Source organism: Polyodon spathula, chromosome 19 (genome assembly GCF_017654505.1).
Source record: "Polyodon spathula isolate WHYD16114869_AA chromosome 19, ASM1765450v1, whole genome shotgun sequence".
NCBI classification, from domain to species: Eukaryota; Metazoa; Chordata; class Actinopteri; order Acipenseriformes; family Polyodontidae; genus Polyodon; species Polyodon spathula.
The window spans coordinates 1,340,385-1,358,480 of NC_054552.1; the positions used below are offsets into that span (position 1 = coordinate 1,340,385).

General features: G+C 39.7%; 1 protein-coding gene across 1 annotated transcript in view; it reads right to left on the bottom strand.

The window, feature by feature from the left end:
• Positions 1 to 15,390: 15,390 nt before the first annotated feature.
• The window catches only part of lgr4 (leucine-rich repeat containing G protein-coupled receptor 4), a 48,528-nt gene continuing 45,822 nt past the window's right edge, over positions 15,391 to 18,096 (bottom strand). Inside the window, exons 17-18 of the mRNA XM_041218241.1 lie at positions 17,673 to 17,738; positions 15,391 to 17,510 (exon numbers count right to left, since the gene is read on the bottom strand). Of these exons, the coding sequence (XP_041074175.1) occupies positions 16,225 to 17,510; positions 17,673 to 17,738 (1,352 nt within the window). The 3' untranslated portion in view covers positions 15,391 to 16,224. The remainder of the gene's footprint in view (positions 17,511 to 17,672; positions 17,739 to 18,096) is intronic.

Sequence of the window (18,096 nt, forward strand, 5' to 3'; positions counted from 1 at the left end):
CATTTGTCATAATGCTCCTCTGCGTACCTCACTGCACCAGTTGCATGAAATATTATGACTGAATGTATTCTATCGAGACACCTTCCAGCACCTTGTGGAGTCTATGCCAAAGTTGACTGCTTCCCTAAGGAACAAACCATGGGAAAGTCGTTAAGGGTCATTTGATTGCTTTTTCAGTGTCACAAAACTCCGGCGTTCTAGCTGTCTGTGGAAGGGTTAACTGCCCCAGCAACTGGAGGGCTAAGGAGAAACAGAAGCATGTGGAAGGCACCAAGCTCACAATTTTCAGAATGAGCTGCACTAATAGATCTCTCGTATTGCCAAACACAGCTCTCTGTTATTCTACAAATTAGGCCATGCCCCTGGGAACCAGTGGCTCGCAGCTGCTAAACAGATGTTTACATTTGAAAAAGAGGATGATACATCCAAATAAAACTGGCTAGTTTTAAAGTGAATGAAATAACCAGCAATCTGTGTGTTTTTGAACATAGTCACTTACTGTAACAGACACAGCAGCATGTCTTGTTTCTTACCTACTTTCCTTAATTCATGAAGTGCAGACTATTTACATTCTCTAGAAAAAAACGCCTTGAGGAAAGTGCATGTGCGGCACTGAGAATAGTGTATTTCTTCCCTTTTTGTTGAACCAGATTCAGCTCCTTGGAACCAAAGACCATCTGGTGATTTCTGCAGGGTAATTATTAGATATTCGACACAACCTCAGTTGAGCGGCCTATCCTTTCATTCATGGGGTGTATGTGCAGCTGTAACAATTTTTTTTTTTGAAATTTTTTTTAAGCAACACTATCTGTAATGTCTAGAGTATAAGTATTTAATTAGATATTATAAACATTATTAGACAATTAATACTATCACAACTAATAATAATAATAATAATAATAATAATAATAATAATAATAATAATAATAATGTGATAAGGGCACTTTCGTTTGACCCTTTGATGTGGATTGAAGTGCAGTCCAGAGTGATTTGCATAGCCTCCTAGAACCACATAATTGCACCAGGACGCACCTCAAACCAAGTGAACCGAGATCACTAGAATGATCACAAAGTGGCTTTTTCATGAAAGTGAGATGGCACAGTGGACTAATTCACTAGCATGCTGTGCTGGGCCTCCTTGGAGGACTGGGTTTGAATCCAGAAGATTTTGTTCTTTTATTTTCAAAGAATTGGTTAATTTTCTGCCAGAGAGGACAATGGAAGTTTAGGGTGTTGCTGACTGAGACAAGAGGAAGGTGGTAAACTATGCAAAAGTCTCTTTTAAAATAAGAATATGAAAAAGAGAGAGACTATTTCATTCACAAAAATGGAGAAAAGTATAGTTAGCCACCTTCCTGTTCTCTCAGTCAGCAACATCCCCACCTTCCTCCTGGGTGGGGGGCAGAAATAAACCCATTGTTTGCAAAGAAAGAAAGGAGCTTTTCTGCATTTGAACTAAGTCCCCCAAAGAGAAACAGCACAGCATACTACTGAATTAGCCCAGCGTGCCATCTGACTTCCATGGAAAAGCTTGCATTATCATTGAATATATAGGAAATGAACCAATTATCTGAAAATGAAAATGTATCAGCTGGATTTGACCCCAGCCCTCCAAGAAGGATATTACTAAACTAGCCCATTGTGCCATCTCACATCCATGGCAGAACTTGCTATTCATTGACTATAATGCAATGTATTACATTATTATATTACTGTAACAAGGATTCTTAGATACATATCTGTTTTGTTTCATTTTTTTTAAATAAAGGGTGATCTATCATCTTTCAGTCACATTAAAAAAACCCTCTACATTCCAAAATAAATAAATACATAGATTTTCTTTCTTTTTTAATTTTTAAATGAGACAACGTTTGTGAACATCAGCAGACCAACTGGCTAATTCAACTTTTTGTTTTTGTTTTCAGCAATTGCCAAAACTAATAACCTTGTCAGGTCCAATCTAAATTTCCCGGACTAAAATTAAAATGGGAGATAGTGAGTGGAGATGATTGCTGTTTGTTTTTGTTGTTTTTTTCATCTGCAACAAAATCTATTTATTTTATGGCCCCATTCTGAAGACTGCTTGGGCATATGCATTGAAGGAAAAAAAAAAAAACTTTGGTTCTGTGCCAAGACTTACCACACACAGACACAGTAATCTATCTCTTCCTCCAGCTGGCTCATTTATTAGGGATTTCAAGTGCATTTTCATCACTCCTCTTGAATGCAACTTCCTTGAGAGCAAGATTAAATGGAAGCATGCCATCAGCTGCCCAGTTGGTCTGGAAGGGTCAGGTTAGGACAGGTTCAGTAAGATGACACATCTTGTTTTTTCAAGGGCTTTCCTGAGTGGACAATGTAATTGGATACCATCATGCCAAAGTGAATTAACCAACATCTCTAGAGGAAAACATTTAAAATAAAGAACAGTGAAACTTACAAAAATATTTATCAAAATCAGCGGAGATATGACACTGGTAGAATTCAGTGTTCTCCAATGACACTGGCATTCTGAGCAACATTCAAAATTCTGAAAGGTATTGACAATGTTGACCCAAGGGACTTTTTTGACCTGAAAAAAGAAACAAGGACCAGGGGTCACAAATGGAGATTAGACAAAGGGGCATTCAGAACAGAAAATAGGAGGCACTTTTTTACACAGAGAATCGTGAGGGTTTGGAACCAACTCCCCAGTAATGTTATTGAAGCTGACACCCTGGGATCCTTCAAGAAGCTGCTTGAGATTCTGGGATCAATAAGCTACTAACAACCAAACGACCAAGATGGGCTGAATGGCCTCCTCTTGTTTGTAAATTTCTTATGTTCTTAATAAGTAAAGGTGACCAGCTGGGTGGAGCAATAGGATAATCGTAAATGTAACTTTTGAAGAATTATCTGCAATGCAGTTTGAATTCAACTGCCCCACCCCCCCAAAAAAATACGATGTTAGCTATCACCTGTAAGCTTTAACTTCTCACCTGAGTAACACCTTTATGATCTCGAAAGCTGAGAAATACACATGCATGTATAATCTGATCCTATTAAAGATGAATCAACAGAATAATCCATTCATTGTACATCTTGTATGTGGCCCACCAAGGCTAAATAGGAATTATCTTGAGCCTCTGCTTCTTCAATCTAAAGAATTTTGACTTGGGATTGTTCGATGTGTGTGTTTTTTTTTATACATGTCATTGGTTGGCAGTGTCAGATGTTAAGAAAAAAACATTAGCTTTGCAACAGGTTGGTTTAAGCAATTCCTTTTTTATGTGTGTCTGTTTATTTTTTTAAGAGAAACTGTTTGTGTGCATATGTGTGTTCACTGGCAAAGAGTCTTGCACAAGTAAGACTGAAAAAGAGAAGGCTAAGTCACATTGTCTCCTTTTATAGTGTTAAAACCCATCCCATCATCTCGGAGCCCGCGAACTTTCGACCTCGTTGGTTGTTCTTGAATGTGTTTTTCTCTTGGAAGCCAAAACCCGATGGAAAATAACTGAAACCAAATGCCATGTAAACCGGGCCAATGATAACACATGAGAAACCTACAATAACAGGAGCAATACTGCGGTAATGTCTGACCTTCTGAACCCTGCACATGACTACAACGGAGGAGGGCTCCTGCACCACATAAATGGGGCCATTTTAGAATGTGTGTTGCAGAAGGCAGCTGTTCGAGCCCTAATCAATCATCCGCTTCTGGGTCCGCGCTGCGGTTTAGGAGAGGGATAGAGGAGACTGATGCACCGTCAGTTCTGCTGATGGTTATGATGAGTATATTTGTGCTGTGCTCAAGCTGGCGAATGATCCCTTTTATTGTACTGTCAAAGCTTTTGGCGCCATGCTTTTTTTGTGCTTTGTTTTTAAACATTAATTCAGGAATATGTAAATACTTCAAATACAGCCCTGTATAGATCAACTACCTCCTGGTACATTAGCTAAGCCACATGGTCTAATTGCAGCTGGACTACTGGAGTGAGTGATTTGATACCAGGAAACTTTAACTGTATAATTCTTTTTAAAAAATGTTTCCAAACTGCGGCACCAAATACAAGCCAAACTGATAGCAGAGCTAAGAATATGGAGGAAAATTGATTAACACTTTCTTTTATTGTGATTTCATGCTCCTCAACATGTCTTTTGCGATAAGTGTTTTTTTTTTTGTTTGTTTATTAAACATGTGATTGGGTGTTTATACTGTTATTACCCTGCAGCCAAAAACAAATCAGGTAACAGCCAAATCCTTGTCATTTCATGTGTGTATTATATTGAAATAACAAGCAGACCGATAGTATAGCTTTGCTGCTATGATGGCCAATGTGTCTCTGGTTTTACTTAGTCGCCCCGTTCTTTTGTTAAACCAGTTATCCTCAACTATTGAGTTAGTAACATTGTAACCCACAGAGCAGTCTCCCTTCGAAAAGTGATGAAAAAGCTCATTCAGTTTGACATTTCTTTATCTGAATAGTTTAAACTGTGACTTTAAAAAAAGTCCCCAAATCTTGAACGGCGCTGAGTTTGAAGCTGCTGAACTAATTAATTGTTTTGTTATTTATTTAAGTTGGTTTAAAACCATAGGAAATTCCAGCAGACACACTGGAGAGCACTAAAGGAATCAATCCCTGTGCCACGTTTTCAGCACCTTCTCCTTGGCTGATGACATCCCTCTGCTTCTTATTTTTAGAAAAGCAGATGTCAGGTCTCAAAAAACAAACAAACAAACAAACAAACAAACAAAAAATATACAGTAGAATGCAACCCTAAGCTAACAAAACAACCATGTTCAGCAAAATAGTCCAGTGCCGGACGCGCAATCTTCCAGGAAAGAAGTAATTTCAACCCTTAAATGAGGTAACTATGCGGACAACTGCCGTCTTTGAACTCAGGTCAGTGCCTGACGCTGCAATTTGCAAGGGGAGGAGGGAATAAACGGTCTGGACTTCAAAGCACAGTTATGAATTTTACTCATTGGTGCCTCTGCTTGACCGACCCATTTTGTGTGTTTAAAATGCACCATGGTATACTGTAGTAATGATATTGTAGCACAGAGTTTTCAAACCCATTCATTCTCTTTGCCAGTAATGTAGAGGGGCTGTCATTCTGTTCCCTGTTAACATCAAAGTGTAGCGATAAGTGAAGGCTTTTTAAGCCAGGAAATGTGGTGACTGGTTCTCAAATAAAAGGGTTGAAATAAATGTTGAGCAGAAAATGCTTTGACCCTGACCGACCCCCCCCCCCCACACACACACACACACACACACACACACACACACACACACCCACACACACCCCCACACACACCCACCCACACACACACACACACACACACACACACCCACACACACCCACCCACACACACACACACACACACACACACATTCAGTTGTGGAATGAGCTGAAGCATCGCAGCAATATAATTTGGGTTTAGTTTGGATAACTTTGAGTAAGGCATGTGATTAAGTAACACTCCTTGCAGCATAAAACCAGCAAGCAAAAAACAATTCCAGTAATACTGTACCCGCCTTTCCTTTGGGAATTCCAGTTCCACAACGCTGGCATTGCTGACTGCGTGTCAGGGGTCCTTTCAGATGACACAAACCCTGTATGCTATTTAGATATTATAAGCATTGATCCTCACTAGAAAGTTAGAGGGGGCCTGATTAGCAACTACGAATGTCTGTATCCAATTTGTGTGCAGTATAAAAAGTTGTAAAGGATCGTTCGAGTGCACCTTCTGCAACTTTCTAGTAAAGGTTCCCCATCCTGCAAAATCCAACACCATTAAATCTGCTGGTGCTATTACAGCTGCTATTCATTCAGTGTGTGCAGATTTTTCTGTCAATTCAGACATTTGCAATTACAATGAAGAATTAAAGAATAAAGAATATATGTACCAAAACAGATTGTTTCTAATAGAAATATTTCTATTTTAGGTCCAAAGCTGGCACTGGGCAATGGTCTGTGGGAAAAATACTTAAAGCCAAGGTGGTCCCTACATTGGGAAAAGGCTGGGATCCACCGGATTAAAACAAACACCATATTCCGTCAAGCAGGTCCTTAGCTGTGTGTTGTAAAAATGGGCTGTATGGCATTGTATCTCAGCTTTAACAAACACCACCATGAGACTATGGATTACACTGTCTGCATGTACAACGTCTTCCCCTGTATGTCCTGTAGCTAAACCGACACCCTGCTTTAATTGTGGGAAGGAATGCACTTCCTGTCAGTCTGTGATGACTAATGCAAAAGGTTACTTCACCGTTAAGGAAAGCCACAAAAAAAAAGAAAATTCTTAGCAAGTTATTGCTTGAGAAAGCAAACATCCATTACTTAGAGTGATCACATCTTTTTTTTTATTGTGATTAATTGCTGGTATGTTCTCATACCATGTGCCATCTGATGCCCCAAATTCAGAGAGCCAGATTTAAGACCTCCTTTTTAGTTTAAGGAACAGTACAAAAAAAATAAATAAAAATTGCCGACTGTTTAATACCTAGTTTATATTAAAATTATAGCTCTGTGACATGCATTCTAGTACGAAGCAATTCTACGCTAAGAAATGATCAAGGCATCTTTATCACACTGTTCTGTCATTTCTTCTGCTACCCTCCCTACCTCCCTCTTAATCATGCCAGGGTGTTCTCCCAATAGACAGTGTGGTTGGCAACCTATGCGCAAGCATTAAACTAGCAGTCAAAAACAGAAATGTTGTCAATTGGTAGAGCAAAAGACGATGTTGTACAAAACATGCGTTTGCATGGAAACTGGACAACAGTAAAACTATTAAGAAATTATATAAATAATCTAAACAGGCAGAATACATAAACTTTTGGGTTGTTTCAAAGGTTTTGTAGACCAACATAATTCAGTTAAATTAGTGTGGATGGTCCCAGATGTAAAGGCTGTATTTCCACTGCACCACCCAGGCTCCATTGTAGGTAACCCTAAGTGATTAAGAGCTAACAGCATGGCCTGCATGTGCTTTATTGCCAGTGTAGTAAGATCCAAAAATGCTAACAGAACCTTTTTTCAGGATTTATAACCTCAAACCAAAGCTGCATAAATGTTTTGGATCTATAAGCAGAAATCCAGATTGCCTAGGTTCAGTATAATTTGAAAGAAGATTTGTAACAGGCAATTGCAATGAACCACCCCCACTGCCATTGTCACTGCTTACTTCTTGTACCTTAAAAGGTTACGTAGCATATGTCTGTGTGAAAATAATTACACCTTTTAGAACAAGAGTCAAGTGAACCACTTACAATCAAGGAAAATCATTACATTTTAGAAACTTGGACAACATGATTGCTGCATCAAATTACTTCAACATATTTGCCTACTTAAATTTAGCACCGTCTTTCTTTGTGCTCGGTCTCCGTCTATTCTGTGTGGGGTTTGTTTGTGTCTTAGACAAAAAAAACATGTTAAGCAAACTGGCAGGAGGTATTGGCCTTCAAGTTAATTCTCCTCAAACAGCAATCAGCCATCATTCTGTAGAGATACTGTAGGTTTCAGCAAACGCCCGCAACATAAAAAATGTTCAATAAAGCTGCCCTTTTAAAAATACCCCTGCATAATAAGTTAATAACCTCAAAAATAGTGGCCCAATATAAACCCGTGGTGTAGACACTTTAGGATGAATTTTGGAAAGGGTGTGCATTAAATAAACATGTCCTGTGTCATCTCCTCTTCCGCGGTGTTGATCCAACTGGGAGGTTATCTTTTGGCTTGTAACTCATAGCAGGACTTTGTCTATACAGCAACTGGTTTACGGGCTTCTTGATTTTTCTTGCGGTTGTTTTTCCAGACTCATCTGGGGGTTGATTGAGGATGGGCTTCCATGGAATAGGGTTGTAAAAGCTTGGAGCTGGATATGAGTTACTCTTATAGTATCCTGCAATGACAAGCGATTTGATATTCCTGAGAAAAATGCTACATATTGGTAATTACGCCAGCGTTTGACATAACGCACCACTCTGCACCCGACAGATATCTCCTACACTTCGACATTACAGGCCTGTTTATTTGTCACACAGAGTAAAGATCAGCTAGGTCATCAATGGTGTTTAGTTGTCATAAATAAAATTAAAAAAAAAAAAACATTTTCAAACACAGTAATAGTCATCTTGCCCAAGGTTGTTACAACTAAATTGCTAATGTTTTTCATCCTGTTAAAATGAAGATATTAAATAATACACATGTATTGTTTCATAAATGCCAAAGGGGACAAGTTCTGGGTAATAACCTTTATCAAGTTATGCAAGTTTTAGGGATTTAAAATGGGTGAGTTTTTTAAAGCATTATTATTATTATTATTATTATTATTATTATTATTATTATTATTATTATTATTATTATTATTATTACTTCTCTCACTCATACCTTTAGACAACTCAATCACAAATTATTTTGACAAACTAGTCTGCTGGACTTAGCTTGTACATTTATCTAAAAACATTCAATCAAATTCTCTTGAGGTAAGTAATGGTCTGTGGGATAACACCCCCATTCCCTTGCACAGAGTGCTAGAAATGTGTCATCACAATATGGCATTGTATCTCTCTCACAACAGCACAACACAATGCTCAAACCCATCTGGTGCAGACAGCACAGCCAAGGGTCTGTTTTTTATCAACAAAATGAGCAGTGGTGACTGCTGACAAGGCCAGAGGTCTGTCACAGGGTGTCAAACAAATATGCTGCATTGATATTAATAGAGGTGGAAAATATTCAGGATATGGGATACAATCCATCCCCACATGCTGACTGTAATGCAATCAGTCTCACTAGGTCAGCATGCATCACAAAGCTTTAGTTAGTTATTGTGGCTTTTTCATTTGCATCTCAAGCACGGTGCACTTAGCACACTACCCTTGGGAGCACAGGAAACATTTACAACTGAATTCATAATGTCAACAGGGGACAATGTAATGGAATTGTTGGGTTATAAGAACTGTTGTGTACTTAAGAAAAGCAGACAGTACCATAACATTCAAGCCAAGTTACTTACCACGAGAATGACGATAAGATTTAAGCATGTTCAAATATTATGCCATCTTCTCTCCGAGACTTTCACAGGAATAACAAAAGACATCTCTTTCAGAAAATGTGCCTTTGGAAAAAAGAATAGGTTATTGCTCAAGGAAGTCAGTGTACTACAGATTCCACATGCATTATTCAAATAGTAATATAATAAGTTTTTTTGAAGCAGACCATTACCTGTAAGTTTTCCATTGGCACAGCAAAAACTAGTGGAGGCATGTCGCGGTTTGTCCTTGCCACTTTTTAACCAATTCACAGGACCTCTCGTCTGCTTTTCCTCTCCTCCCTCAGCTCCATTTCTCTTGTGGCTGCTTCTTCTTAAACATGATAAAATCCTCTTGGTTTAGCAGTGAAATCGTCTCATTTAAAAAGACCCTGAACGTGTTGCTACCCCCACAATGAACCATATCATTTCCTTTTTCTTTAGCCATGCCTGCTATTTACTTTCTTTTTGTCTTTTCAACTGCTTCTTGGTTTCAGTCTCTTCCACCTATTTGCTTTTCTTCAGCTCTTTTGCAAGATTTGCCTTTGACAGATTAAAAGATCCTTGTTATTTTTGTTTGCTGTGTTAAATGTTTTTTTTTGTTTTTTTTCATTTATTTTTGTGAGATTGATCTGTTTAATGCCATTCCCAGCTAATGTCTCTCAAGGCCAATCTCATGAAAACTGCTGTAAATATGAAATGTAAAATGTGTTACATTTACTGAAATTATTACTGCAAATCAAGACAAAGCAATTTGAATGTCCCTAACTGTTTGACCAACTGCTGAACACATAAGGACCGTGACCTCATACACTACAGTGCCATGTGGTCTACTTGAACTTTGCTTTTTAATACACCAAGACAAGTCTACCAGATTCTTTTGTGCTACTCAGAACAATTCTGCATTATACCTAACCCATAGTTTCCATTGTGCATTCATACATACAATTGTCCTTTACAGTGCTAATGCCTTCACAAAGCTCTTTGAAGGGGCTATACAATAGAAAGTGCACTACAGAAGCTTTGTCATTTTAATTATAATTATTGTTTACATCAAGTGAATTAAACCGAAACTCAGATGCCTGAATAAACACGTAATTTAAATGTGCATCTTTTTTTCTGATTTGCCTGATGCATTCGGAAAGATTTATGCACTACCTTGCCCAAGGAAAGTGATCTGTTTCGTCATAATAATTATAGCTTTCAAAATGCCAGCTCAAGCAAGAGTTGTTTTAACCAAATCAAACCCTTGAACAAAAAGATTGATCTGTGTGATCCTTTAACTTTTATCCTGGATTATCATACAGGTCTTATGTCAAATCAAAAAGAAAAGGGTTGACTGCAATGGTCTTAAAATCCATACCAGATTGATGCACGTATGTGGAATGATAGTTGGAGTATAACTGGGCTGGAAAACTTGTAACGAAGGTTGAGAAGTACAGTATAATATGTAACAAAAATCTATAAACATTAATAAATAAAATTGCAGAAGTCTATTTTCGACTGAGACAGTTCAAATCATGATGGCGCCTCATTTTTCAGACGTAATGATTTGTGATCTTGGCTGAACTAATGGGGAACACAAACTAATCCATCTCTGAATTATCCGCACACAGCCAAGTGGTCAGGACTAATCCATCTTAACAATACCAACATGGAACATTGGATCAGACCCCAACTTGAAACTGTTGCTAGATACCAAAAACATAGCAACCAAATGCGTAGAAATGACACCCATTAAGGAGGTGTAAAAGCACGTGGAAATGACTCCACTGAAGCAGATGCATGCGCTTGTATGAACAAAGAAAACTTCCCACTGTGATTTATAGTTTCTGACAACATGTTGTTCAGGGCAGGTCTTTTACTGTGTAAAGTAAATGCGTTGTGTGTTTTAGTTTTTATTTTAAACACTTGTAAAATGACCTTTGTGTATTGGGAAGGCTATAATTAAGAAATTTGCCACACCTGCTCACCTGCACTGCCTCCTTGTTTAAACATGTATCGGACATCCTTTGAATATAATCTGCCCATATTGGATGCCTCAGTCTGTCAGACAAGACACTTCCATATCAACATACTGCCAAATTCAACAAACGGTTCACCGCGGTATTGACTTCAAACCATCTCATGCAGTGCAGCTTTGTCAAATTGTGGGGATGGGGGTCACATGGTGACTTGTAATTGTACATGGCATGATTAAGCCTTTGTGTGGCTTTCTTTCTCGTACTTTCAGCATCTGCCTTTTGCTCAAACTCTCTGTAGTTGCGCCAGGTGTAATTTTACAAGATTTTGCTTGGAAAAGGCAATTAATTGGGCAAGCAATTTGATGTAGAAATTAAAACATTGGAAAATGTCTATAATCTTTCAATAAGTTAAATGCATGGGATTTAGACCAAATCCTTTTTTTTTTTTTTTTTTAATTCCGATTCCCACAGATTTGTAAACTTGGTTGCTTTTCTGGAAGGAGATTCCGCCCCTAACCAGTACGTCACCAGCATGCACATAAAAGCTCTGTGAATTGAAATTAAAAATATGTGAGTAGGGGTTTTTCCTTACCCGAGTGCTGAGCGGTTCATAATCAGTTCTGTGGGGTGCATGGTCAGGTTGGAGCAGCTGGGCTCTCCCCCCCAGCACAGTCATGCTTGGGGGACAGGCCATGTCTCAGCTGTGGATTTTCATTAAATTCAATATTTGGGGGTTAGGTGGCAGAGTGCCACTGTGGAGCAAGTTAATTATTTATTATCATTTATTCATGGTTTGACAGCTTCGCTTGTTCAAAGGTGCGATGTTACTGGTACAGTTCTGACCATTTGGCCAGCAAGACACCACAAACCAAGCGAACCCCTTCTTGACGAGCAGGCTGTTCCAATAATTGTCCTCCTCTCCCTCAGCAAACAGTTTCACAAAGGTCCCAGCAAGTAATGTTCAGTAAAGCATTCTCATTTCACCTAGAGGGAGACTCCTCGGGTGATTTATGACAGCCTGCCATCTACAACCCCTTTTACACTGCCACTCCTACCCAGGTTCTGGCTAACCGGGTCACAATCCCGCGCACCTGGGTCAGTTAACCTGGGTCCCAGCGACCCACCTCGGGACGTGGGTTGACACGCTTTGACCCGGGTTGAGCCTGGCGGCTGTTCGTGAGCCGACGCAATAACACACAGCCACGCCTGCGTGAAGGTTTCACTTCCACAAGGAACTTTTCTGTTTAATGTGTTTAGCCATATTTGTGTTGATTGAGACACAGCATGAGCCAGATTGCAGCAGGGATGAAGAAACATTTGCTCTAATCAACATTTGGGCCTACGGTTCAATCCAGAGAAGCTTGGATGGAAGTGTCCGTAACAAGCTGCTTCCGGGGCACTGATACACGCGTTGTGTGCTTGCGTCTGTCACCCAGCCCAAACCTGCTTTATCAAAATCGGTGTGAAATCACGTACCCAACCTGCATGACACCAGGTCCTGACCCAGGTAGGTTCTGACCAGTTTGAAAGGATCTTAAAGAAAGGAAAAAATGTAATCAATAGTATGCACATAGCAGTTGTGAGTTCACAGGCTGTAGCCACGTGGACTATTAAAAAAATATTTCAACATCATTTATTTTTTCTCTTTTCTGTTTTGAAGGAGATTCACTTTCTAACTTACCTATTTTAATATATTTAATTGGAAGCTTTTATTTTTTTATATTTTAAAATCACCTCTGCCGTATTTCAAGGCAGTGTTCAACTTTCTCCCCTTACTAAAACACAAGCTCCGACTGTCATCTTAAAAACATTTTATCAGTAAACTAAATGGTACTTCTGCTTGAGTTAAACTCTGGGTTACATCCTAATTAGGTTTGGGGCCCCAACTCAATGGACATTTTAACTGGAGGAAAATATTGATGAGAATTTCTAGGCTAACGCGATAAAATGCACATGAGGAGCGATACTGTATTCAGATTAAATTAACACTTAATCAATGAAATCTTCAGTGAACACAAATACTGTATAGTTTCTCAATAGTTAGTTAATCAGATGATTTTCCATCCAAGTTCATTATATTGTGACACACTAGTCTAACACAAAACCATTCTTTAGTCTTAAGCATTAAATGACATTCATATTCGGATTGGGTTTCATCTTTTGTCTTGAAAAAGTTTAATTTCCATCAGTCTTTGGAACTAAAAGATTATCCAGCCCTTACATATTCAAATAACCCTGCTATAAATAGGATAAGATTGAACTTCTGTTTGGCTGACCGTGTGTTTTCAAAACATTTTTTACTCTGATTGTGGAAAACGGAAAGTGGTTGCCAGACTTACTCTGGGGTACAGTACAGGGGAACAATACCATGTGCATTCAAATAAATGACACAATCAGGTTGGAAACGTATGCAAGTGCAAACAAACAAACCAAGACATTAAAAGCAATGATTTTCTTTTATATATGAATGGTTTACAAAAATTACAGTATACAGTACATCCATCCCTTCCACATTTATAAACTACAATTTTTATTGTTTTAATATACAATAATTCCAAAACTGCGCGACAATATACAACCAGATTTATTTACAAAAGCAACAGCGAAAACATCTATAGAAAAAATACAAATTTATCAATCCTGCTACTGGCAGCCACAACAGTTCAGGAGGTAGCTTCCATTGTTATGCAATGTATCCCATTAGGTTTATTTTTAGTAATTTTTTATTATAGTTTTTTTTAACCTATCAAATAATTTACAACATACACAAGCGCATACACCTCAAGTTAGGAATTTATTTGATGCAGATTATATACAGTTCACACCTTATTGTTTATTGTACGATTTTTCTTCTTTTCCAGGAATGTTGTTTAAAAAAAACATCAAAAGGATGTGGCAGTGAGCTTGCAATCCATTAAAGGAGCTAACCATTCACACTTCTCATTAGCATCACCATCCTTGTCATTGTGATAAAAAGCTGTTGGTTCATTTCATGTTTTGTCTTCCAGATATAGTTACAATACTGCTGTTTTAAAAAGAGGGTGATGTGTAAGGTGTACCCAATAAATGGTCCTTTCAGAAAAAAAAGAGCAAAAAACAAAAGCATTGTTTTAGCCCTTGCTAAGGTCTGCAGTATTGAAACACTTACTTCATACAAGAGCCACTAAAACTGAATTGGAAAGCATAAAGTAAATCATCATTCCCAACACAGGAAGACATTAAAATGAATTATTTGTTAACCCAATTTCTACCATGTTCTGCCCTAAAAGACAAGCTGCCCTAAAGGGACAACATTCTTTTAAATGAAATGCAGCCTACCTTGGCACACAGCACATCACTGGAAACAAATATGAAAATAAAAACAGAAGCAACAAACACAACAGTACATAGAGCTGCAACGGTTCACTAACGGCACTTCACTGACCCTGTTGCCATCCAATGCATTGAGACTGCTGAACGGTACATCTAGTTCCTCCAGGGGGAATCCACATTCTCCAAGATCTGGACATTGTCTTCTACATTTCTCTTAGGCTCCCCTCTACACTTCATTACTAATAATATATATATATATATATATTTGTTTTTGATATATTCTATGTTAAAGTGCTTTGTCCTGAGCAACTCAGTTCCTACTAGATTCTCTTTCACCGCAGACATGCGTTACACAGGCTAGATCAAAGAGCCTACAGAGTATAGTTAAGAGTCAATGTCACTTAGAACTGCTAATGTGACAGCAATACAGAGCCAAGCTTAGAACACAGTGGGTGTTAAATGGCTATTGCGGACTCGTACAATGAGGGATTTTGCTGATCTAGCATGTGTTACATATGTCTACAGAAAAAGAAACTGGTTGGAAAAAACATTGAATCGTATCAAAGCACCTTAACACAGGCTATATTAAATTAAAATAACATTTCAGTAATTGCAATAAAAACCCTTCTGAATGATTGCAAACAGTAAGTTAGCAGCAACACATATGTGGTTTCTGAATACAGTGTAAAATAATTGCGTTTGACTGCAATTTTGGTTTCTTTACATATCAAAAAGGCCAAGTTCTGGAGATATCTCAAATGACTAGCAAGGGGAAATCTAATGTCAAACACAAGGTGTTGTGGCACAACACAACAAAGCAGAACAGAACAGAACAAATAAGGGACTTTTCTGCACAATGTCTTCATATGAAGTGTCCCAGAAGGGAGATGTACTGTAGAAGCATGTGGGCCCGTTTCGTCCTGCCGTGGAGACTTCAGCCATCGATCAGGGGATTGTGACTAGCAACTGTCACCGTACACCTATAGCAAAAGCTTACCTACACCTTAACCCGCTAATTTCAAAAAGTAGGCGCTTTGAATGACAGGCGCGATAGCTGGCAAATGAAAGTGCACAGTTAGTGCAGATCTTTATGATTGACAGTCATTTAAACGAATGACAACATTCTAGCGCTGCTTCAGTCAACGAGATCTGTCAGAACAGGGTGAAATGGCAGTGATAGTGAAACTACAGCACTAATGGACCACTGAGATGACTGACAGCGACCCCTTTGCCAGAGTAGAACGGAGATGGAACAGACAGCAAGTATAAAAATAACACAAACTACAGATGGGATTTCAAAATTATTATTTTTGGTAATAATGATAAAAAATAATTGAGTGGTTTTACCAAGGTTTATCCTATATAAATTTCAAACTCAAATTTTTTGTGAATTTGACGTTTACCTATTAATATCAAAAAGTAGTAAGCCTAGATATAACCCATCAGCATAGAATTACATGTAGAAACACATTATCTAATATCTATTTCATTTTAAAAATCCTACATAAAGTTAGGAGGTAGCTACCCATTTCCTCAACTGAAATTTGTTTCGTCTTGGATTGAAAATAAAAGCAGAATGTCCCTCGTATTGTAAATAAAAAGCTTTTGCTAAGGCAACCATATCATTCCGAAGAGGAAGACAAGCCAACAAAGTGAATCCAAAGACAGTTCCAAAAGTCACAACGACTGGGTTAAAGATATCCAAAACCTTACTTAAACAAAAAAAAAAAACGGGAAACTCGTTTTGTTAAAACAAGGATTCATGGCTCAAGAGAAAGAAAAAAAATGTATTGCCAAATTCCCTTCTTAATAGGCAAGTCACATACTGATTACAAAAGTGTTTCCTGAACGTTGGCATATAGAGACACTACATGCGTTTCATAGTGTTTATTGTTTATTAAGTATCTGAACAGTATTGGTTTTGCTCTAGTCTTTGATTCTTGGAATATTGTACGAGTAGTGGACCAGAGGGATGGCGCGGCCCTGGTAAAAGCAGGCCCGTCCGCAGGCCTGCACTTGATCCGAGCTGTCCGAGACAAAGGAGTCTCCCTCGTCCGCGTACTCTGACTGGGCCGACTGCGTGCCACAGTCCGACCAGTAACCGTCCGCCCGCTGGCAGGGCACCACTGCCAGTGCCGGGCAGCTGTGAGACTTTACCAAGTGTTTACAGGGCATGGGCTTAGCGAGCATGTACGACTCGCAGCAGTCACACACGGACAGGCTGCCGCTCTGCAGCTGAGCGTAGATGTCACAGTCGTAGTAGAAATCCTGCCCCGCCGAGCACCCGTTCTGCCCACCGGCAGCAGCACCCACCGACTTGCCGGTCCTCCACCTGCCACAGTGCTTGAGCTGCCGCCAGTCCTCCTTGAACTGGGGATTGAAGAAAACATAGAGCACGGGGTTCAGGCAAGCCGGCAGGGGGAAGAAGATGAGTGTCACCGACTTCATGATCTCCGGGCTGATGGCGATGGCCGTGATCAGAGGGGCGAAGGAGAAGAATGCCACAGGGCAGAAGAAGATGCAGTTGGTGAAGATGAGCCAGGCCACGTGCTTGATCATGCCGGACTGTGGCGTCTCTGACACATCTGTCTTTTCGAGGCCGCAGTAGAGTTTGGTGTAGATGACGGCCATCAGGAGGTAGGCCACAGAGTTCAGGAGGACCAGGGTGACCGTGAACCCCAGGGAGGGAGTCTCACCTGTGGGGAAGGGCAGGCAGAGAGGGGAGGAGGAAAACTCGCCTACGTGGAAGAGGGGCAGGCAAGCCGCAACCATGGCAAAGAGGCCGACCAGTCCAGCCATCACCTGGAACTGCCTGTGCCGGCAGCTCTTGCCCTTCTTCAGGATGTCCTTCATGGAGACGCTGCGCTCAGTAGCTGCCAGGGTGAGGAAGAGGATGGAGGCTTCCGAGGAGAAGATGGCCAGGAAGCCTGTGGCCCGGCAGCCAATGCCCGTCTCCCACCAGACACCGTAGTCTGCGAAGCGGCCCCAGGACACCACGTCCAGCCCGCTCAGCATGCCCGTGTACGCGCCCATCAGCAGGTTAGAGGCAGCAATGAGGCCCACGAAAAGCTTGGCGGAGGACACAGTGCCGCAGGGGGCGAAGGTCGTGACGAGTACCAGGATGTTAAACACCAGTGCCACCAGGCAGATGAACCAAACCGTGAGGCGAATCATCCAGCTGCCCAGCAAGTGCTTACATGGCTTAAAAGCGCCTGCAAAAAGAAGAGGTTAGAGATTATGACATAGTGTTCAAGTAACCAGTAGTGGTACAAAACAAAAAGGATCAAGGACTATCATGTGTTACTTCGCGTTTCTTCATAGAATTATGTATAAGCCTTCACTTTTTAAAAAATAGGTTGAATATATGATCTTACCTGGAGAAGGTGTACAGTGCACAGAGAGCTGAATTATTTCCCCTTCATCTTCACTGATTATATCACCTTAAAAAAAGAAACACTTTTTTTTTTTAACAAAAAATTAGCATGAAACAACTGTTTGTTTGGTTATAACAACTTTTCTTCTATGGTCCCAAGCTTGGTTTGAAGTAGAATTTTGTAATTCCACTCTGGACTTGCAATATCAATTATTCTAAGTTCCTATATGGGTATTCTTTTGATTTACCAGATTTGTTTGGATGACTTGTTTTCAAACCTCAGCATCCAAAATCAGTAGTGGCCACGTTTTCAAGTCCACTAGATAAATGTCAGTGCATTCACTATGACTTCACCAGGATCTCAAGATGCTACAACTTACAACTATTTTAAAACGGACATCCTGGCATCCAGAGCCATAAGGCAA